The 23362-nt window shown below is 45.2% G+C and overlaps 1 protein-coding gene across 1 annotated transcript; it reads right to left on the bottom strand.

The window, feature by feature from the left end:
- Nucleotides 1-578: 578 nt before the first annotated feature.
- LOC116277775 (uncharacterized) lies at nt 579-23120 on the bottom strand. Its single transcript, XM_072974571.1, has 19 exons — nt 23033-23120; nt 18618-18749; nt 17234-17255; nt 15630-15718; nt 15060-15134; nt 14867-14971; nt 13131-13203; nt 10950-11088; nt 9484-9579; nt 8737-8797; nt 8589-8624; nt 8404-8513; nt 8192-8286; nt 6935-7005; nt 6416-6569; nt 5373-5431; nt 4370-4502; nt 2311-2466; nt 579-733 (listed from the first exon to the last, which is right to left on the bottom strand). The coding sequence occupies exons 1-18, from the start codon at nt 23093-23095 to the stop codon at nt 2315-2317; spliced, it is 1665 nt and encodes a 554-aa protein (XP_072830672.1). The 5' UTR covers nt 23096-23120; the 3' UTR covers nt 579-733; nt 2311-2314.
- Nucleotides 23121-23362: the final 242 nt, after the last annotated feature.

Genomic DNA, 23362 nt, shown 5'->3' with positions numbered 1-23362 from the left:
CTGGCACAGAGTGGAGTGGACTCTTTCTATACCCAACACCTTCTCCCTGGCAGTGGTGGCGCCCCGCCCACCTCAGATTCAGGAGGCTGTGGGAGGATGAATGGCACTCACGGGGCTCACTGAGAGCACTGTCGCCCTCAGCCCCCCTCAGGGTCTGCCTGGAGCCGGGGCTGCCAGGCAGCTGACGCGGGGCGGGGGCACGGGCCTGGTCAGTGCAGGGCCTCTTGCTGGACGCCCATGGCCCCCCCCTGCACCTCATCCTTTCCTCACCATGAGACACGGCCACTTCATTCTGGTCTCACGACCAGACACCCCTGTGACAGACAGGCCCCACATGCCCAGTGAGTGTTTACAGACTGAAGCAGCACAGCCATCACTAGATCTAGACACAGGCTGTACCCAACAACCAGGAGGAGCCCTGGGGCCCCTGTGGTCACTGCTGCCCTGAAGGGGTAACTTTTCATCTGCCCTGTCATCTTAGTTCCTGCTGGTTTGTGAGTTGTGTGCCCGTGAATCACTGCGTGCCCTCAAGAGGGTGTGACCACTGATCCTCCAGGAAGCAGACACTGACACAGAGAGAACGGTGACAGATTCATTAGGGGTGACAACAGGAGAGACCAGAGGGGGCAGCAGGATGGAGTAGGAAAACATTTGGGCCTTAATGCACCTCTGACATCTCTTAACACGTCATTGCCACAGTTGAGAGGCCTCTTCAGGTGTCAAATAGACTGTGCTGTAAGGCAAAAAGAGTTATTTTAATAGGACCTTATTTTTTCCCGATTTTGTCTTCTCTAATGTACGTATGGCCTCTGACGGACACTGTAGTCTGTGTGTGCATGTCCGTGTCTATACAGAATGAAAATAATTACTTTCACATCTCAGACACAGATCTCAAAATGTGCACATTCTCATTGTTATATTTCCTTCTTTAACTAGTAGGACCTAAGATTTAATAGAAGAAAGGGATCTTTCACCTTATCTTTAAAGCAAAGAATGGTAAGCTCTGGGCCTGAGCTCTTACATCTTCAGTTTAAATTTAATGGACTTCCTGAGGTCTCTTTTGATGATACTGTGTGCAGACACTTTCTTTTAAACTATGAGAATGCTGAGTGAGAAATATGTCCCAGTCATTTTGCAAAACAATGTGTGTGCTTGACCCGACCCTCCTCACAATGACGTCAGGGACCAGCATTACCCCTGGCTCACAGACAACGCTGAGTTGTCTGTGGGGGCCCCACTGAGTCTTGGTGTTAGGGGATGAACTGCAAGAACTCAAAGAATCAGGAATTGGATCTTGTGACATAAACGTACAGATGCCAAGCTGACAGTGGGCATGGTGACAGGGGGGAGCAGGGGTGTGAGGACAGGGGTCCTACAGGGGGTGTCTCCTGATCACCCCTGACTTCCCCCAAAGAACCTGCCTCATGCTGAAGGGCAAGGCACCTGTTCAGCTGATCTAAATCCTGCCTGCACTTTTCAAATAACTGGGGCAAAAGAAAACTTCAGCCACACAAAATATCCTGAAAAAAACAAGCTAAATTTCAGTTTCTCTGATATCCAGAGATTTCATCCAGACCCAGAACTTTCAGAAACCCAAGAGAACAATGAACTTCATATGAGGTTGTGAACCGAGTGTTTTCTGGAGGCACTGGGTTCTGAAGGGAATATGTGCATGGCTGCACTGAGTCCCCTGCACACACACGTGGCTCTGAGTGGACCTCACGCTGCATTCACACGGCCCGCCTGAACTGCCCGCCCTGACGGGAGTGACGTTCCAGCTCCATCTGAGTGAACCCAACAAACGCCCACTGGGCAGCCCCTCAATTTCTTTCTTCCCCTCCACACCCTCCTATTCACTCCTGGGTGGCTCATGTGTCCCTCTTCTGCACTCTGAGGCCCTGCATGGGCACATCTGCTATGGTGACAAGCTGTCTGTTGTGAATGTCTCTCTCCCTCACTCGCTCCCTCCCTCACCCCTCGAGGCAACCCCATGAGCCCCTGAAGTTAGGGGTGTGCTTCACCCCTCACAGAGCACATCACATGGTCCATGCAAGAGGCACATCTGCCAAACTGGGACTTCAAATTCATTTGATATTCTGTCAAAAGTCTCTTTTGTTCTATACAAGAGACACCTGTTTCCCAGGTCAGGACAGGGAAATGACACAGTCCATCAGATGTGTGTGCTGGGAAGCTAGACAGATGTCACAATGTCCCAAGTCAGATTTCCTCAGGCATCGCAAGGCCCTGGAGTGCCATCTCCCCTTCTGCAAAGACTCGACAAGGGAGCAGAAGCACATGCTCTCATCTTACCGAGCTAAGTAACTTGTGCCGGTGACTGAGACCACAGAGGCCACAAGGGAGGTGGGGGTGGCGGTGATGAATAGCAATCGGTGATGGGTGTCCCAGGGGGCAAGGTACACCAGGTGGTCCTGGACAAGCACCGGGACGTCTGGAATTCACTGTGACCTGCAGACAGAAGAGAGAGCTGTGTTGGATGACAGACAAAAGGAAAAACACCTACAGAACCTGAAACCCAATGCAGCAGCTGTCAGCACCGGGCACCCTCCCCTCCACCGGGTGCCCAGACAGCAGCACAGGGCCAGACACTCGACCTTGGGGATAGAACACTGTTGCCACACGATACCGCCGGTGTCTGTAAGTGGAGGTAGGTGAGAGTCCTACGACTGAGACGATGTACAGAGGTTCCAGCAAATTGATAAAGTAGGACCTCCCAAACAGGAAGCCTCTCTGTGCAGGACAACCCACCCTGATAACTTCCCCAGCTCCACAGAAGCATGGTCTGCATGAACCAGAAACACAGAGAAAGAAAGGAAGTGAAGGCCTGGTTTTCCACACATAGAATCAGAGCCGCACCTGAGTACTTGCACTGTCTGCAGGACCCTGCCAGACCCTTTCTACTCCCTGCACACAAAGGGCCCTCCTCCGCCCCGCAGGAGCTGCCCCTGGGCGCAATGAGCTCTGAGGAGCTGGGCATCCCGGAGTCCTGTGGGGGAGCTGGAAAAGTGCTTCTGAGGGGACAAGGCTGTCCTCAGAAGGGAGTCAGGCTCTGCTACAATCATCCTTATTCTCAGGGATATCTGGATTTTAAGTTTGCTAGGAAAAGCACACTATGTTTGTCCTATGGGAAAGGGAAGGGTGAAGTCTCTATCCTGCAAATAACACCAACGGAATTTTAGCTCATGTGGAAAATCCAATGGTGTGTTATGAGACAGAGAAGCAACTCTGACAGCTTCCAGGGCAGAACCGACCCAGTGCGGGATGGAGGACATGATGCCAGGACTGTGGTGCAAATTGGTCCTGCAGGGAAGTAGGCATTTTCACTGCAGGCTCTTTCCCTTCCAGCCTCTATTCCCTACTACAAATGCACCATCTCTGAGAGTCAGGCTTTTCTGCCCAAGAATACAACTGGAGGCAGCGGGGAAGGCACCTTTACCTCCCCAGAAGAGACAGTGATGGGCTGTGATATTTACCACACCCAGGAAGACTCAAAGTTGCACAAACCACACGGTGTAAGGCTGGAGGAGTGGTTTTGCTCAGTTTTCAGTTACAAGGAATTGAATGGGCTTTCTACAAAGGAGAATCCCCAGCCTGAGCCAGGAAACCATTCAAACAATGACAACAGGAACCGGTCTCAGTGACCCAGAAGCAATCCCAAGTGAAGGAGGTAAAAAGGAGTCAGCCGAGCCAGGAGGAGTCAGTATGGAGCAAGGGCCCACAATTCTTATGCTATTCTAAGAAACACACAATCAAAGCTTGAGGTCCTCAGCACTCATGCAGTCCCTCGCTGATGGCTTCTGCAAGCAACACTCAAGGTGACTGGCTGAGAGGAAAGCCAATGTACCCTGCACAAGAGTTTGACTTTGAAAACAAAACGACATGCCAGATCCGAAACACAACACACAGCCTGCAGACGAGGCCAAAGAGGATGCTGCGAAAACAAAAAGAATACATATCCGAGAAAGACTTCCACCAAACAACACATCTCAATTTATCTGGGACTCCATGGTGGCCTCAGGTGGGCGGGAGCTAACAGGGGACACCAGAGCAGCACGAGGTTCTGCATTGGAAAAAAACCACAGAAAAGGATGGAGGATTAGGCTTTCCTGTGAAGACACTGCTGAAGCGAAACAAAACCTTTGCGCCTGCCTGCCTGCCTGCCTGCCTGCCTGCCTGCCTTCCCCGTATCACACTCGTTTCTTGGAGGAACTGGATGCTGACCCCAGGAACTCCTGCATGCTAAGCCTGCATTCTGTCTACTGCTGAGCTACATATACCCTCCCCGCCCCCAGAGCACACTAGTTTCTAGGCACAGAGGAACAAGGAATGCCATCCACGTTCACTAACTTACCCGGTGTATAATAAGCTCCGTGTGCTCCAGCAGAAGAGGTCAGCGTGTTATGATCTGTTAGCTCCCATGGAGCCGTTTCTACAGTCCCAGTAGCGTCTTCCGGTTTGTTAAGTTTGGGCTCAGTCGCCCCTTCCTAGGAACACAAAACAAGATAAAACAAGAACCAAACTTCAGAAACCATCATGTTCATACGCTTGGTCGGTCGGTCGGTCGGTCGGTCAGGTAGACAACAGTTATTTACCATAGCTATCAGAACATAAGCCCTATCCTGGGAGAAGCTGGTGGTACAAATAAAAGGCAGATTCTCCTCTCTGTTCTGCCAGAGGCACAGGATCCATGAAAACAAGTCAGCACAGAAAAGTTTCAACAGCTCTACGACTGAGGTGAACGGGTACAGTAACGCCACAAAGGACAGGAGAGTCCGCTGCACGTGGATAGCTAAGGGAATGCTGGGAAGACAGCACTGTTTTAAAAAAAGAGAGATCCAGTGCAGAGGGGGGATGTGGAGGGGCTCCGGGGAAGGGCAGCCTGAGTAAAAGGAGCAGGTGGGAAACAGCGTAAGGCATTAAGGAATCTAGAACACTGTTACTGGCGGTGGAATGGGAAGACAAAACATGCTGCCTTCAAAATGAACCACCACTGAATTAATTTCAAGTGAGGACGGCTAAAACAAGAACCAACTCCAAGATACACCTAACTTTCCCAGGGATGAATTTCTTTTCAATATCCTCTGATAAACTGTAACGGAAAGACCCTGAAAGAAAGAATTCACATACAGACACTGGTTTCACTAGGTGAGTCTGGAAAATTAACACAAGTGCACTATCCAGTCCTACGGCATTAAGCACAGAATCACATCCTAAATTGTAAGTTAAAAATGTAAGTCAAAAATTCTCATCAGCAGATGCAAACGTGAAAATGCACACTCACACCCCGGTTTAGGTTTCAGAATCCCCTGATACTTACACAGTCACACAAGGACATTAACAACAAGAGACAGTACCTCCTCAGAGGAAGACTCCCCTCCTTCCTCTTCTGCAAAGTGGCGCACTGACATACCACCTGTAAAATGTAGTTACAGGTACATTAATGAGAATATTCACAAATGCAAATTACAACCACCAGGTGCGTCTATCTCCGTCCGTGGATATGTCAAAACAAAAGTGGCAGAAAAGAATTTCAAAGAGTTAGAGCATTTTTCTGAAAAAAAACAAAACAAAACAAAACAAAACAAAACAAAACAAAACAAAAGCTTAAGTCACGGTTGGGATAGATTTGAAACCAAGCAGTAAGAGGAAAACACGTAAGAAGAATGGATATCGAAGTCGGGTTTGCGCACTATGTACTTCTAACATTTGAAGTTCGTTCCTGTTTTTGTTTTTTCTTTTCTTCCTTCTTTAAGTGGAGGTACCGGGAATGAGCACACGGAATTCGGCATGCTAAGCAAGCATTCTATCTACCACTAACCTATATCCTTCCCCGAGTAAACTAGCTTCTCGGCATAGATAAAGTAAAATACAAAAAAACTCTTTCACCGTTCACTACCTTACAAAACATGTTACTTTGCTGAAGCGCGGAAGACCTTTGAGGCTTTCTTCCCCGTATCACACTTAAGTCTCACATCAGACCGAGTGGGAGACAGGTCTCAGGACCCTTGACTGAAGAGACCACAGGCCACGGGTTCGGGTGTTTCTTCCATAACCGATCATCGGCTGTGGAAGGTCAGGGCTCCACTCGCTGCAGACAGTGACAGGGGCGGGCTTCTCCTCCAGGGAGCCCGGGACGTGGTCTCTGTTGAAGGCCCGTGTGCAGAACCGACACGTCTGCCCTCCGTCAGAGGACCCTCTTTCCCTCTACAAGAGACACCTCCCTCCCCAGGGCAGGACGGGGAAGACGCGGCCCATCAAGTGCGTCTGCTAAGGGACCAGAGGGACGCGGCCGTGAGCCCAGTCAGGGCCGCCCGTGCACGGGGAAGCCCCGGAGAGCGACCTGCCCTTCTTCTGCAGTGACTCAAGGAAGAAACAGAGGACTATGCATTCCTCTTACCGAGCGGAGCAGCTGGCGGTGGGGGGCGAGGCGGCACGGGGCACCAAGGGGGAACAGGTGCAGGTGCCCAGCTGGGCGACGACGGGCCGCACGCGGGGCAGGCCACGCAGGCTGGTCCTGGGAAAGGTTGGGGCCCTCCGGCCCACGGGGTGGCCTGCAGGACAGAAGGGAGAGCTGGGTTGGATGACAGACAAAAGCGCCAACGCCGACAAGAGCCGAAACCCAACGCGGCAGCAGCTGTCGGCACCGGGCACCCTCCCCTCCACTGGGTGCCCAGACGGCTGCCAGGCGCCATGCACTCCATCAGCCCTGGGGTCTGCCTGCGGCCCAGGCTGCACAGGAGGCCTTGGGGACAAAACACTGTTGTCACACGTCACTGTGATCACAGGGCATCCTTGTCCCAGAATATCGAATCCATAGGCAATGGCTGGAAATTATTTTTCTAATGGAAAATGGTAGTTCCATAGATAAATTCAATACAAAATGATTACTGGAACACAAATGGAAAAAATTACTTACCTGGGCTTCCTCTGCCTCCTGAGCCGGGAAGGCGGTGCCATTCCTAACAGGGGCACCACAAGGCCCTGAATCTGTAAAGGGAGAGGAGTGCTTAAGACGGATTCTCTCTGACAGAGGCCATGCGGGGGAAGCAGGAGCCGAGCCCTCCATGTCCTCCTCTAGGAGCTCTCACTGTCGCCCACGCCGCAGACTCTTCACAGAGGCCACAGGTCTCCCTCACGCCTCAGGTGACCCCGAGGACAAGGGGAGACTGGACCCTTGCCCGTGACGAGGACACCACAAAGCCTTGATTCTGGTGTTTTCATAGCTAATCACCCTGGACGGGGGCTCAGGGCTCAGATCCCCGTGAACCAGCACTGACACAAGGGACTCACAGCACACTTCAGGGCAAATCAGTCTGTACACAGGTTATACATTAAAGTAAGAAGAGTCTTTCATAGGAAGAGTATCCAACAACCCCTGACTGTGAGCTCCACCTCTTCCTCCTCAGCCTGTTGGTAAACTGTTAAAAGCCTTCTGCCTGACAAGACATGTCTTGTATAAGTGACAAGATGTCATGTAAACATTTATGAAAGAAGTGGCCTCAATGACTCATTTTGTAATCATTGGCAAAAAAATGGTGAATTACATGGAGAAGCTGGTGGGAGACTTTAGAGTTACATGTTACCTCTGGGAGAGGGAGGCTATGCAGTCATGTCACTCACTAACTGGCTATTTAGGTCACTGTGCAAGCTTTTTTATAAGAATGAAGGGACCTACAAAATTAGTGAAGAAATGCCTGCTGCCTTAAAGCAGATCTTGAATAGAATATTTATCCACCAAGGCAAATAAAGAAAAATGTTTTTCTCGTTATGACATACTGCCTTCATTCTAAAACGTCATCCATGTTATTTTCCTGAAATGAGAAGGAAATTCAGCCTTCAACACCATGTCCAGGCAGGAAGAGGGGGCTGACGCTCACGTCTTCTAGTGCACAGAAACCAGCCATGCCAGCCACGCCAGCCAAGCAAGAGCCTGGGGCGCGGCCCGCAGTCCCTGGAGGGGCGTGAGCTCCACCGCTCACAGGGGACAGAGCCCTGCTGGCTGGTGGCCCGTGAAGAAAACAGCATCTTGTCACCCAGCTGTGAACCTGTTCCCCGCAGTGAGTGTGTGGTGTGGTGTCCAGGAAATCTGACAACTACCCCCGGGGAAAAGCAGCCCACTGGGCGGCTCCTGCTGCAGAAATGGAGCTGCCGCACTTCACAGTGCGCTCCTTACCTCTCAGGGGAGGGTGCAGCCTGTACGGTCCTCCTGGGGTGGGCTCCTGCCTCATGTATTCCTCTGCCTGCCTCCGTCTGCAGATTGCATCCAATCTTAAACAAAAAGAATGGCTTCAATACGAATTACACCACCAATTCTTCTACTAGGCACAAAACAACCAGTCCTTAAAAATCTCAAAACACCCGTAAAAATGTGTCAAAATTCTGTACCTCTGTTTCAGGTGGGCAACTTCCCTTCGCTGGTCAGAATTGTCCCTTCGAAGGTCAGAATTGTCCCTTCGCAGGTCAGAGTTGTCCCTCTCCAACTCCTGAGCCCTGAGCTGTGGGAGAAAAACACATCCACGTTCAGTTGTGGCCGACTGTGCACAAAGGGAAGGAAGGAAACAAATTCTTACCGAGCTGTCTTGGCCCTTCTTCTCGGCAAGAGCGACCTGAAAAAGTCAACACATCAAGAAACACCCCATGGCGAGGGGTTCTCAAGGCCACAGTAACCGTCTGCATCAGGTTCTCAGGACTCGGTGTGTCAGGAGGAAGGCAGGTTACCTGGTGTCTCCAAGTGATCTCTGCTTCCCGCATTTGAACGTGACATTCTTCAAGCCTTATCCTATGAGTTACAAATTGTTCCATCAGAGAAGACACAATGCTGGGTATGCTGTTAAGTAACCTGCCCCAGTCCACGTTATCTGCACTGCACACTCACACACATCATCTCACCGCTCAAGACACACTGCACACGGCTGCAGAAGCACAGCAGGTACAAAGCTATCGCTGCAGCCACTCCTTCCGTCACCGTTACTGAATGCCTGCCGGGTTCTGCGCTGACACAATTCCTCCTCCCATTCTCGGCATTTCCCTCACGTGTCCTGTGCTGAGCATCTTTCATCACAAAGCTTGATTCTTCCTTTCCTTACATCCTGACCCTACTTCTTACACCTGGGTCTCTCCAGCAGCACAGGCATGTTTATTGGTCCGACTGACACTACACTAAACTGCTGTCCTCAGGGTGAGAACGGTTTATAGCACCTTCAGAAACATCTCTGTGAACCGTCTCTCCTCTCAGTCTGGCCAGCACTGGGGACCAGGAAATTCTTAGTAAGTTAATATTTTTTAAAGTTAAACATTTAACTTAACATGTGTAAAACTTAACACTTTTCCTCCTGTGTAAAGCCATGTATACAAATGTCTTTTGTTTGGGTCGGTTTATAATATTGTGTCTAAACATTTTAGAAAAGTTTTCAAAAAATCCAACAGGTGTTTTCAGAGCCGCAGGTGCGGAGGAGCTGAACTCACTTGTACTCTCTTGCCTCCTCTTCAGCCAATTTTGCCTTCTCTGCTGCCAGAAGCCGCTGCTTTCCCACCAGCTCACATCCGTTCATGTCCACCTTCCTGAGAGGGGAAAGAAACTCTGAAATTCTGCCAGTTTCCCTCCCAGAAACTGGAAGGGAAGAATTCCATGTTCCTTTCGCCCTTCCCCATAAATGTTCAGGCTGATAAATACACAGGAAAGAATTAAAGTACCCCCACTAATAAACATGAAAAAACTACACTCAGTCCTCTGGCAAGTGCTTGGTATCTGGGCTTCCCTTCAGCGTCCCCACCCCTACTCATTTGTGCATAAAGTAAACACACAGGAAAAGCCCACGTGAGGTGTGCTCTGCACCCCCCCTAGGCTCAGGATCCTGTGCCTGGGGCAGCGCGAGCTCACTGTGTTTCAACGTGGGAATCAGGGTCTGACCAAGTCATCACAACCAAACACATTAGGGTAAAGCAAGCATTCATGACTTGTTTGATTTCTCCCAGAGAGCCCAGATTTCAGTCAAAACCTGGAGCAAAACCTGATCCTTTAGGAAATATAAGGAAATGTTTGTTTTTGAAAGCAGGTTAATGGGTGTGACGTCCATGACCTCTCCCTGAGAATGACAGGAAACTCTGGACAAATTAAAAAATCCATGATTGAATGTACCAAATTGCTAACAAGCCAGGAAGGGACATGAGGCCAAGACGGAGAAGAATAAAGCCCAGGACTGGGCCCACCTTCCCCGGGGATCACCCGGTAACTGCAGAGGAAACCACTGAGATGCAGGGCAGCCTGGCAGCCGGTGCCCCCTACGCACGGGCACCACAGTCAGGCAGCTGGAGCTCACTGTCTGTCAGCGAAGGTGATCCCTAGAAAGACCCGCAGGCCTTAGCTGGGATCCACGAGAGCTACATGCCAGAAACAAAGGTGGACAGGAGACACACGGGCCTCACGAGGGCTGGCTGCACTGACTGATCTCAGCTGCTAACTGGGTTAACAGGATGCAGCGCTGCTGGCACCCTGACCACCTGCCAGCTGTAACGCCCACCTTCTCTGCAGCAAGTTAACCTCACACGAGGCCTCAAATTTTCTCTATTTTCTACCAAATGTCTAGAGTTTATTAAAAATGATAGACACATGGTAGGTCATGACACTTTGATGTGGCTGAAACCTAAGGACAATAAAAATGGACCTAGGGGGATCCAGATAATGAAGTGACTAAATCTGGTCCAAGAACCCGCTAAAATCTCAAACTAAATACAAACAAGACTCTGGTAACCAGTTAGAATGAACATAAGCAGCAGATTACAGAAATCAAGGTCAAGAAATAAATGCACATCTGTACTGATTGAATATGGTAAAGGAATACGGTGGTAAGTATTCTGAAATATATTACAATATCCACATAACTCCACACATTCATTCACACATTGTCATAATTAACACGGGAACGTCTTACCCTTCGGTGTCCATAGTTCTCTGTCTACTGATTTCATCAAGGACACGTACTTTCTTCACCTGTTCTTGGAAACGATCTTCCTCATGTTCTTGCAGAGATCCCGATGCAGCATGCTGGTCTTGCATTTTCTTTTTACCCACTATAAACATAAAACAACTGGCTTTGTGTGTGCACATGTGCACTCAAGAGCTTGGCTGTGCTGGGGAGTGGAGAAAGGAGAGAATTCTGAAGGCAGGAATCCACTTTTTACCTTCCCAGTGCAAATTCATTGCTATTACAGGCATGTTTCATTTTATTGCCCTCCCTGGTAATGCATATTTTTAAACAATTGAAGATTTGTAACAACCCTGAGTACAGCAATTCCATTGGTGACATTTTTTTCTGGCAGCATTTGCTCATTTCTTATCTCTGTGTCACATTTTGATAGTTCCTAAAATATTTCGTTCTTTATCATTTTAATTAAAACAGGAATGACATTCCTTTAAGGCAAGGCCTAATTCAGCGGAAGTCCCTAATTCTCAGCAATTCTATAAATCCTGAGAGAGGTGAAGAGGCTTCAGAAGAAAAGTGTGAAGCCAGCAGGGGTTGGCCCATGAAGTTTAAGGCAAGATTCCATCCCCACTGCATACTTATGCAAGGTAAGGCAGGAAGAGCTGACCCAGAGGCTGCTGCAAGTGCTCCAGGAGATGAAGCTAAGACAGCTAATGAAGGTGGCTGCACTAAACAACAGGTTTTCAATGCAGAGAACTGCAAGGGGAGGCCACCCAGCATTGTCACAGCTGGAGAGGAGTCAGCGCCTGGCATCAAGGTTTCTTCAATGGATAGGCTGATTTTCCCGTTAGCGGCTAACAAAGCCAATATTCATTTAACATTATGAAAATCCTATGTCCCATGAGTATCAAGTGAAATCTACTCTGTGCTCTATATATAGAACAAAGCCTGAATGACAGCACATTTACAACATCAATATTTTAGTCTATTGTTGAAACCTACTGCTCAGAAAACAAAAAACACAAAGAAAATTTCTTTCAAAATATTACTGCTCACGGACAATGCACAAGTCATCCAGGAGCTCTGATGGAGATGCATGAGATGAATGCTATTTCCATGCTTAACACGACATCTATTCTGCAGCCCATGGATCAGGAGTAATTATGACTTTCAAGTCTTATTATTTAAGAAATACATTTTGGAAGGCTTTAGCTGCCATAGACAATGATAACACTGATGGGTCTGGGCAAATGAATGGAAAATTTTCTGGAAAGGATTCACCATTTTACAGGCCATTAACAACATTTGTGATTCATGGGAAGAAGTCAAAATATCAACATGAACTGGGGTTTGGAAGGAATTGATTCCAGTCCTGATGTGTGACTTTGAGGGGCTCAAGACTTCAGTGCAGGAAGGAGCTGCAGATGTGCTGAAAATAGCAGGAGAACTAGAGTTACAAGTGGAGCCTGAAGATATGACCGAATGGCTGCAACCTCATGATAAATGTGCATGAATGAGGAGCTGCTTCTTATGTACAAGCAAAGAAATTGGTTTCTTGAGATGGAATCTACTGGTGAAGATGCTGTGAAGAAGGCTGAAATAACAAAGGACTTAGAAGAGCATATGAACTTAGCTGATAAATTACCGCAGGGTTTGAGAGGACTGACTCCAATTTGGAAAGTTCTACTGTATGTAAAATGTGTCAAATTGCCTGCGACAGAGGACTTGGTCCTGAAAGGAAGAGAGAATCCTGTCACAAACTTCATTGTGGTCTTATGTTAAGAAATTGCAAAAGCCACACCGATCTTCAGCAACTGCCACAATGACCAGTCAGCAGCCAACAACATTAATTCAAGACCATCCACCAAAATGACTGTAACTCAATAAAAAAAAAGACCATCCACCAACAAGAAGATTGCACCTCACTAAAGGCTCTAATGATGGATAGCAGTTTTTAGTAATAAAGAGTATTTTCATTAAGTTATGAACATTGGGGTTTTCAGACACAGTGGTATTGCTCACATAATAGACTACAGTATAGTGTAAACTTAACTGTTATTTGCACTGGAAAACCAAAAAAAAAATTATTTGACTCTATTATGTTTATTTTATTCTAGGGGTCTAGAACTGAAGCCTCAACATCTCCCAGGAAGCCTGTATGTAAGGTTTTCTTCCCGACAAGCAACATACCTTCCAGGCTGCAGTCCCCAGTCTTCACAGCTCGCTGCATCGAACCCTCAGATCTGGTCTTCGAAACACCTGGCTGTAAGATAGACGTGAGAAGACATTCAAGAAGTACTGATCCACAGCAATGTGAACATACCTAACACGAGAGGAATCGTACGCTTGGAATCAGCTAAGACAGGCCATCTGCTTTACGTGCATTACAGCACAATTAAACACTGACACAGTGATGCTCGGTTCTCTGAGGTAAGCATCTCTGGGGGTGAGTAACATTCCTTACTCTCTTCTTGCTGCTGAGCTGAACGTCCTACTGCATATGCATTTCTTCAGATTTCACTGTGGCTTCACAGACATGAGATTTATTAAGAGCAATTTCAACTTAAAACATTCTCATTGATGACTAAATTCCCAAGAAAAATAATTTGAGTAGATATCAACATTTAATCTTATAAGACATGAGATTGTTGTTCCTTATGAAAGCTAATGTGTACTGTGGAAATCCTGCTGCAACTGAGGCATTTACCTCAAATTCCTGAAGTGTTCATTGAAACAGCACCTTTCAAGTTCTCTGGAGATGTTCCTTTTTCCAGTATCTCCACACAGGACAGAAATAAAGTATGCACTAAGATTTCAATGAAAACTCAGGCTGATATGCTTAAAAAGTGTAATTTTTTTTCCCAGAAACAAAGTATTTTGTTAGCTGCAAAACAAACCTTAGAAAATAAATATATTAGCCCTGGTACATGTCCAAAGACTTTGGTGAGCATTCTTTCCAGAAGATATTAAGGCAGTGAAATGATTCTGAACATACAAATTTTATAAAGAAAGGAAATCAAGTGTTATACGTTCCCTTACACATGCTTGAAAGCATCTGGGACTTTCCCTGAATTTCGGTTTGGGGTTGAAGACAGTGCTCCATTTGACAGTTTACAGCAGACAGGGCCTCTTCTTTCAAGTTCTAGCACCGGGCGTCCTAGCAGCTCGTTCTGACCCTTTGCATTTTGCATTTCCTTCTTCAGCTGGTCCTCTTCCATTGCCAGCCTGCCAATCTCTTCCAGAAAGTCTTGGTTTGTTCTGATGGGCAGTTGCTTCTCTTCAACCCTTTTGGAATCCTGTCCCTTCTCAGCCAGTATCCACAACTACCTCTAAGTTTCCTGTGATGGCATCTGATCCAGGTTGAGCCCAGGACAAATGTCAAGCCCACAAAGAAATGTGGAAAAAAGAAACCTCCAGGCACAGATATTTCCTCGCCTCCACAGGCTTCCTCCTCACTGGACAATGGAGGGCACAACTGGACAACAAGGGGAAGCAAGGGTGGGAAACTGCCCATGTCAAAGAGCTCACAAATGAATGTCCCTGGTGAAATATAAACAAAGTTTACCCAAATTCACATGGAAAATTCTCTGTTTAACATCAACAGGGCAAGGAGCTGTGCACCTAGTCTAGTAAGTTCCTTCACCTCTCAGGTATTTCCTGGCATCTTCTGTGTATCTTGGAGGGCAGTGTGAGTGGTGAGAAAACCCTCTAGGCTGTGAAAATAAGACATATTTCCTAGTCTCTGAAATAGAAAAAGTCACAGAGGTTTTAGTCCATGAAATTCTGGGTCATTGTTCACAGGGAGGTTCCGCTCCTGGGCTCTCACACTCTGCTGTGGCCAAAAGCAGGAGGAGCAGGAGCGCGCAGCTCGCCCAGGGCACAATAAGCCTCAGAAGCCCGGCTATGGTCAACGTGGCAACTCTTACCAAGTGTGGACTCTTGGCATCCCTTACTGCCTGCAGCTTAGCTTGAGCAATCTGAATGATGTCATTCAAACGTTCATCCACCCTCTCAATGGTTTTCAAGTTCTCCTTCAATGAAACATTGAATTAGTAACAATTACTCATTACTTTTATTTCTGTTTTCAGAATGTAATCTAACAAGAGAAGAGGTTCGTACCTTAAACTTCAATGATTTCTCAGAGAACATCTTTTGCCTGATGGTCTCCTCTAAGCATTTATTTGCGTTGTTGGTCTATGCAACAATACGATGAAGGAAACCGAATTACAAATACTAATTACACTGCTAGCTGAACCTATCTTATGTGTGACCCCTTCCACTAATACAGAAAGTGGTGCTTTACATCTATGACACTTGCTTTATTTTTTTACTGAGATACAGTCAGTTACAATGTGTCAATTTTCTGGTGTACAGCATGTTTCAGTCACATACATATATACACCTATGTTTGTCTTCACATTCTTTTTCATTATAGATTACAAGATATCAAGTAGAGTTCCCTGTGCTCTACAGAAGAAATTTGTTTGGGTTTTTTTTTTTTTGAGGTTTTTTTTTTTTTATCTAGGACACTTGCTTTGAACCTAGACCTCTTATGGAACACATGGAACAGGACAGTAGGATGAAAGAAAAAGAGAGCCAAATAACTGAACTACCAGAGGGGGGAGGAACTGAAGGTGAAATCTCACACACACACACACACACACACAAATAGCAAAAAGACAAGGATACCTTCTGCACCCAAGCAGATATATTTTCTGCAAGTTCTCTGTTTTCGTTCTCCAAATTCTTGATCTGCTCAGTCATCTGCTTTAAATTAACTAAAAGGAGATGAAGTAATTTCTCATATTGGCAAGAAAACCCAGTAGAATAGAATTATTATGATTTATTAGCAGTAGAGACATGTCTGGCTGGCACTATGAGTATAATTAACTTTTTAGCTTTACTACTGTGCCTAAAGGAAGCAAATCTTAGTGGTATTCTAAATGTTAGATCATTGAGATTCCTAGTTTAGTTTTTTTCAAAGATGCAGAAACACAATAAAAAGTCTTCCCCTAAATTCTCTCCCAGCTATAAGCACCATTCTTAGAAAATTCAATCATTCAAATACTTCTGACATCACCAGAGATGAAAAAGAAAAACCAAGCATCCTGTCCCCTTAACATTCTCTTCTCCAATTACTAAGGTAAGTAAACATGCCCCTGCTTAAAAAAAAAAGAAAAAAAAATAGAACCCTTATCCCACGCAGGTTCACCCCACAGCCAGGCCCTATCTGCAGCACCACAGAAGGCAAGTTCAAAACATTGCCTGACTGGGCCTGCACAGGTCTCCAGTGTCTTCCTGCTGCCTGGCAGATCATCTTTCATGAAAACCATGCTGGGGGCCCTGAAGGACAAGGTCGCTGGAATTAAACACTTTGGTACCATGTGGGCTTCCCCACCTAGTCACTGGAGGACCTGGATAACACACAGGCCCTAAATGACAAGCTTTTCCATCGCCAGGATGAGAATGTTACCATCACTGCTTCAGGAAAGCAGCACACGTAAAACAGCCAGTCACAGGCGACTCCACATGTGAAGTTCTAGAACGCAGCCCTCAGAACCAGACTCCTCTCTCAGGCATCTAAGTCCCTCATCTGACCACACAGTGCACACGCATCTTCTCTCTGCCCAGTGGGGACGTTCTGATGCTGAGATCCCTCTTCTCAGCACCAGCCCTTCTGCATCATCAGTCACCAACAGCAGCCCTTGAGGGCCTACTGAGCTCCGGGCAGCCACACTGCCCACCACGCACAGCCCCACTCAGTCAGCAGAGTGTGAAGCCTGCACAGAAAGCATCATCCTCAGGCTGAATCACTTCCATTAAGTCCCCACTGCCATGAATGGCTCCCTTCACTTCTGAGTCACAGCCTATGATTTCCTCTCTGCTGTGACACACACTGCCTGGCTACATCTGCATCCCTCCCTCAGCCTGGAGAGTCCTGACAGGCTCAAGTAGTGTTTCAGCATCTTTACTTTTCACCAAGAGCCAGCTCATGTTATGGACTCACTCTGAACATTACACTCTTCTCATCACCTGCTTCTTAAAGGTTGCTACGCAAAATTAAACTCATCCTAGTCTCCCTACTCCTGTGACTCTCCTGGCCTCTTGGCTCAATAGATGCCAACTTCCTCTATGATGTCATTTAGACACCATTGCAGGAGTAAAATTTTCAAGAGTTGAGACGTCAGTTAGACATCAGAAGTCATTGTGTTTACTCTTAGTTGAATTAAAATCCACATTGAATCCTGGTATTGAGAAAATATTACAAAGGAAACTAAACCCTAATATCTTACCTTGACACACTGGAGGCTTTACCTAGGGGAGGAAGAAACATTAAATTTGAAGTCAAAACATGTAATTAGTAAATCTATAATTTCTAATAAACTATCAAAACAGTAATCCATTGAAATCACAATTATCACTTTGGTTCAGCATAACAATTAATATGATTAAAAATCAGGAAAAATCAGAATTTCCTACTTAAGGCATGATCTTTCACTCACCATTTCTGATAGTACACTGGTAAGTAATTTATTTTAGAACAAAAGATCTGCTTACATTCTATTAAATAAACATCACTGTATTCAATTTTCATAATGCATATTCATATTTAACAACACTGAACTATATTATTTTCATGATGTGTTGTTGTAATGCATCATTTATCTAATTTTTTTTTTTTTGGTCAGACCAAACATCCACACTTAAGTCCAGAACCTGGATTGTTGTGTAACCTTCAAAAGAGAGAGAGAGAGACAGAGAGGAGAAAACTAAAAGAAAAATAAAGGCAAAATCTTTATACTAAGATTAAAATGCACCCCTTTCATTCAATGAAAGGTTTTCTGAAATCTTATAGAGTTGACTGTTGAATTGATAAGCAATTGTAACATATGTCGTAAGATTTGTCAAGACCACTAAAAACAAATGGACATCAAATGAGACATCAGACGAGAACGAAAGTGAGCAATGGCTGTAGTAAAAGCACACGTAGCAGCAGGACAGACAGCGACCATTTTCAAGAAGCGAACGTGCTTCTTGACTCAGAGACAAGTCATCATCTGAGTAATAGTTCAGTAAAACCCAGGCAGGACTCCACTTTAATACCATGTAAAGACACATTTCCCTGACCCTTAACACATTATTTCTTCATTCAAAACTTTAAGTGATGATCAGAGACTAAGGCCAGCCCCTAACCTTGCCAAGATATTGGAATATCATCGCAGTGTCGAAGCTCCAGTGGCAATAATGTGGCAATAGAAGAATGCATCCACGGAGGGCAAACAGAAAACCACAGATGTTCCCTTAACTTCAAACTTGCTCGGGAACACTGAGCTTCCCTGTCCCGTCACCCAACACACAGGCAGGGGCAGGTGGAGAGATAGATGGGCTCACCAAATACTTAACCTTCCTGTTTTGTTATTGAAGAGAAGAGTTTATAAATTGCCATTATCTCATTGAGAATATACTGTTGTCTTGCTCAATGAGTTCTTACTATAAAGATTTTGCAACAAATTTCCATTTCAAAACTAATTTGTGTTCAAGTTAGTAATCTAAAAGGAAACAAAGAAAAGACTCCTGGATTCTGGCCCAGGCAGGAAAATAAAATGTCCAGTGACTATAAAAATTCCTATTAGGTGTGATTAAAAAGACAGTGTCAGGTACTTTAGTAATACTCACAGCAAAGACGGTCCTCCAGACGAATAAGAGGAAACTAGAAACTCCCCAGGAGGCAGCAAGAAGAATAAGCTTCCACAGAAGTTCATAAACATCAGACCCAGGGTGGAAAAGGAGAACGAAAGTGTGAAGGATCTGAAAAGATATTGGATATAATGAGGAACCTCAAAGACATTCACAGTGTATATGTCACAGAGAATCATCTTTAGAAACCCTCAACCACATCCTCAAATAGCTCCACAGAGAGGCGAGAAGGGACACTTGAGTTCAAAGGAGGTCTTGGGAGTGTGGGCTTGTTTACTGCCTTCATTTGGTAATAGTTTCACTGCTGCACACATGCGTCAAATACCTGATACCCAAAATATTAGAGATTTGACTTTGCTGACAGGCACATTGCAAATATTTTTAAAATAGTTAGCAAAATTTAACTTATGAATGTAGAAGCCAACTTGAAATTGAAAATAAGCAAACACAAACCTACAGGGCATGGGACGCCTCCATCTTCTATTGTATGTTCATGAAGTACCTGGACAAACCCCTATGAAATGTCTCCAAAAATACACCCAACATGTATGGGGAAAGAGCAATGAAGATATGTTAAAATACAGAGAGATGTACAGAGATGTATTTCTACATTTATAGACTGGACATGAGTGAGTAAGCAGACCAGCTCTTAGAATAATGTCAAAATTACTATTCCAACAAAAATTAATGATATATTTCAGCCCAACTATCTAAAAACCATGGAGGTATTCTTCAATATTCACTTTGGTTCTGAACCAGAGCATGTAATGTAAGACTTCTGAAATAAATAAGGATTTGTATAACACAGTTTTAATCATATTATACAAGATTACTCAAAAAATGAAGTTACACGAAAAGAGAACTCAAAATAATCAGTACAAATAATTTACATGCATATTTCACAGTACTGCACCTATGTCCATTAACAGCACCAAGAAAATTAATTTGTATTTCTGGAATGTACAGTCACCAAAACAAAAGCCAAACACAGTTTTGTAAAAACTAGATTCATAAGTATTATAGGAGGGAATAAATGCACAATGTAATTTGTACTTTATCTAGACACCAAATTTCAATCTTGTGCAAATAAAACCTCTCTAGAAAGCAGCCTCTGAAATCAGTAACACTGTCATTGTCAGCTCTCACAGTTGGGGTCAGTAAAATGTGTGCTGGTGGAAAACATGCACTGTCTTTGCATAGCTGCCGTCTGAGAGAGCAGTGGGTCTCAGCACAAAGGAGAGACACGCAGATCAAAGGCACAAAAACAAACACCATCTAGTCGCTAACTGGTAAAACCCCCTCTGCCGTGGGCATGCTTGTTACACACGGCACTGTCTGAGCGCTGACGTCAGCAGCTGCCTCCTACCTAGAGTCTATCCATCAGGGCCGATGGACTCAGGTTCTGTCAGCGGCCATGAGCAACGGTGGAGAAGGACAAGTTAGTTTATCCAAATGCTCAAAGATGTGGTAGGGAAAGAAGGCTGACTAATCTGTGAGAACTCAGCCTCATTCCCTTTGAGGGAAAAAAATCCCAACAAAGATGACCTAGAAACGCCCTCCTTAGTAGGCTCAAAGACACAGAACAGACTCTTCTTTGGGTGGAGTGTTCATGTGGCATTGATTCTGCTTCAGTGCAAGGATTGTTCCTGACACTCAGTTTTTCCAGGTCCGTAAGAATCTGGTGGAAGCCTATCAGAACAAACCCACTTAAATCCATGAGGTGTTCTCAGTCTTTCTCTTTTAGGGTGTGGAGGTGATTTTTCCTGACACAATAAAAATTTCACAGCATGTATCTGAATTTTCTTTATATTTGGACAATTCTAAGGACATGAAGGACACTTTCTGCTTTGGGGAAATCAACATTCTTTACAAGGACACGTCACTAAAAAGACAACTCGTCCACCTCCTGGTCACATCCCTCCTGAGCATTTCCTCATTGTAAACATCACAGCAGTTTGCAGCCACTGATTTTCACATCAGCTCGGCTCTCGGCTCTCGGGGCTCCCCCATCGACCTAGCTGGACACAGTCCCTGGGGGCAGCCTCCAAGATGAAAAGGAAAGGGATAACTAAGAATTTGCTAGAAGTCCAATAAAAATAAAAGCAAAAATAAAGAAATGGGACCTAATTAAACTTGGAAGCTTTTGCATAGCAATGGAAACCATAAGCAAAACAAAAAGACAACCTACAGAACGGGAGAAAATTTTTGCAAAACATGAAACTGACAAGGGCTTAATTGCCAGAATATATAAACAAATCATACAACTAAATAAGAAAAAAAAAAACTCAATCCAAAAATGGGCAGAAGACCTAAACAAGCAATTGTCCAGTGAAGACATACAAATGGCTAACAGGCACATGAAAAAATGCTCATTATCACTGATTATCAGAGAAATGCAAATCAAAACTACAATGAGGTATCACCTCACACAAGTCAGAATGGCCACCATTCAAAAGTCCACAAAAGACAAATGTTGGAGAGGCTGTGGAGAAAAGGGAACTCTCCTACACCGCTGGAGGGAATGCAGGTTGGTGCAGCCACTGTGCAAAACAGTTTGGAGATTCCTCAAAAGACTAGGAATAGACTTACCATATGACCTAATAATCCCACTCCTGGGCATATGTCCAGAAGGAACCCTATTTCAAAAAGACACCTGCACCCCAATGTTCATACCTGCACTATTTACAATAGCCAAGACATGGAAACTGCCTAAATGTCCATCAACAGATGACTGGATAAAGAGGAGGTGGTATATTTATACAATGCAATACTATTTGGCCATAAAAAAACAATATGCCATTTGCAGGAACATGGATGTCCCTAGAGAATGTCACTCTAAGTGAAGTAAGCCAAAAAGAGAAAGAAAAATACCATATGAGATTGCTCATATGTGGAATCCAAAAAAAAAAAAAGACCATAAATACAAAACAGAAACAGACTCACAGACACAGAATACAAACCTGCAGTTGCCAAGTGGCTGAGGGGTGGGAAGGGACAGATTGGGAGTTTGAAATTTGTAGATACTGACAGGCATATGCAGAATAGATAAACAAGATTATACTGTATAGCACAGGGAAATATATACAAGATCTTGTGGTAGTTCACAGAGAAAAAAAATTCTGACAGTGAATATATGTATGTTCATATATAACTGAAAAACTGTGCTCTACACTAGAATTTGACACACTATTGTAAAATGACTATAACTCAATAAAAAATGTAAAAAAAAGAAGCTGTGGTATATTTTATACAATGGACTACTACTCAGCCATAAAAATGATTAAATGATGCCATTTGCAGCAACAGGGAATGGATGGACCTGGAGAATGTCATTCTAAGTGCAGTAGTCAGAAAGGAAAAGAAAAATATCATATGATATCACTTACATGTGGAATCAAAAAAAAAAAAACACAAACTTATTTACAAAACAGAAACAGACTTACAGCATAGAAAACAAACTTATGGTCACCAGAGGGGAAGGGAGTGGGAAGGGAAAAATTGGAAGTTTGAGATTCATGGATACTAATCTATATAGGTAGACAACAACTAGTTTACACTGTACAGCACAGGGAACTCTATTTAACATCTTGTAGTAATTTATGGTAAAAAAAAAGAATATGAAAATGAATATATGTATTTTCCTATATGACTGAAGCATTCTGTTGTACACGAGAAATGGACAACATGGTAAACTGACTATACTTCAATAAAAATATTTTAAAATTTATAGGGCTATTGAATATTTTTGTTACATTAAAATTTCTGAAAAGAATCCACTTCAAAGAAAAAACAGTTGCTGTAAATTAACAAACCAGAAAGCACAGAGCACAGATGACATTTCCCTGATTAACAGACCAGCACCAACCCAGTGCTGAGACCCCACTGCTCCCAGGACTGCCAGACGTCACCACCAGGAAAGGTGCACGCACAGGAGAGCGCACCACACGGGGACGGGACCGGAACACGCACAACTTGAAGCAGGATCCTGACAAGCTTTCCGGGAGCCAGTCTCACTATGACTTTTAGTAAATAAGAGTTTCTCGCTTTTTAAAAAACTGCTTTACTGAGATATAATTCACCCATTCCCCCATTTTAGACATACAACTCAATGGCTTTTAGGATGTTCACATTTCCTTCTTTGATGCAATAAAGTAACTATTTCAGGTTTCATCCTGTCAACCTGCTGTTTGGTCCAAGAGGTCCTGATAGGACTCAGATCTTGAGGACGCCGGTGGCCAGGGCCGCTCTCGGCTGGTCAAGAAACCTGTCCTGAGAGTCTCGGGCTTCACCAACAATGTGTTCCCATCAAGGACCCCATGAGAAAGCAGCTATTTAACCACAGTGTGAAAGAGCCCAGGAAAAAGGAGGACACCTGATGCCCGATGTTTACTCACATTTGTAATTTCATATCCAGTACACCCCAGCACGTGGGACCAGACCATCTCCATCACCTCCATGTCCTGGTCCTCTCAGGGCCCTGAGGTCCCCAGGCAGGAGTGGGGGAGGGGAGGGGAGGGGAGGGTTGGGGAGGGGAGGGGAGGGGTGGGGGATGGAGGGAGGGAGTGTGACAGGAAGAGGGGTTGGGCACTTGGAAGGAGAAGAAGGGGGGTCACAGAAAGGATGAGGGCCAATCAAGCTCTTGAGGGGAGAAGAAGGGTTCAGTCGGGTCAGGAGGTCGGGAGGTCAGCAGGTCAGGAAAACAAACAGCAGGCAAGCGGACTCTC

This window comes from Vicugna pacos, chromosome 2 (assembly GCF_048564905.1).
Source record: "Vicugna pacos chromosome 2, VicPac4, whole genome shotgun sequence".
Lineage (NCBI taxonomy): Eukaryota > Metazoa > Chordata > Mammalia > Artiodactyla > Camelidae > Vicugna > Vicugna pacos.
This window is presented reverse-complemented; position numbering and strand designations above follow the sequence as displayed.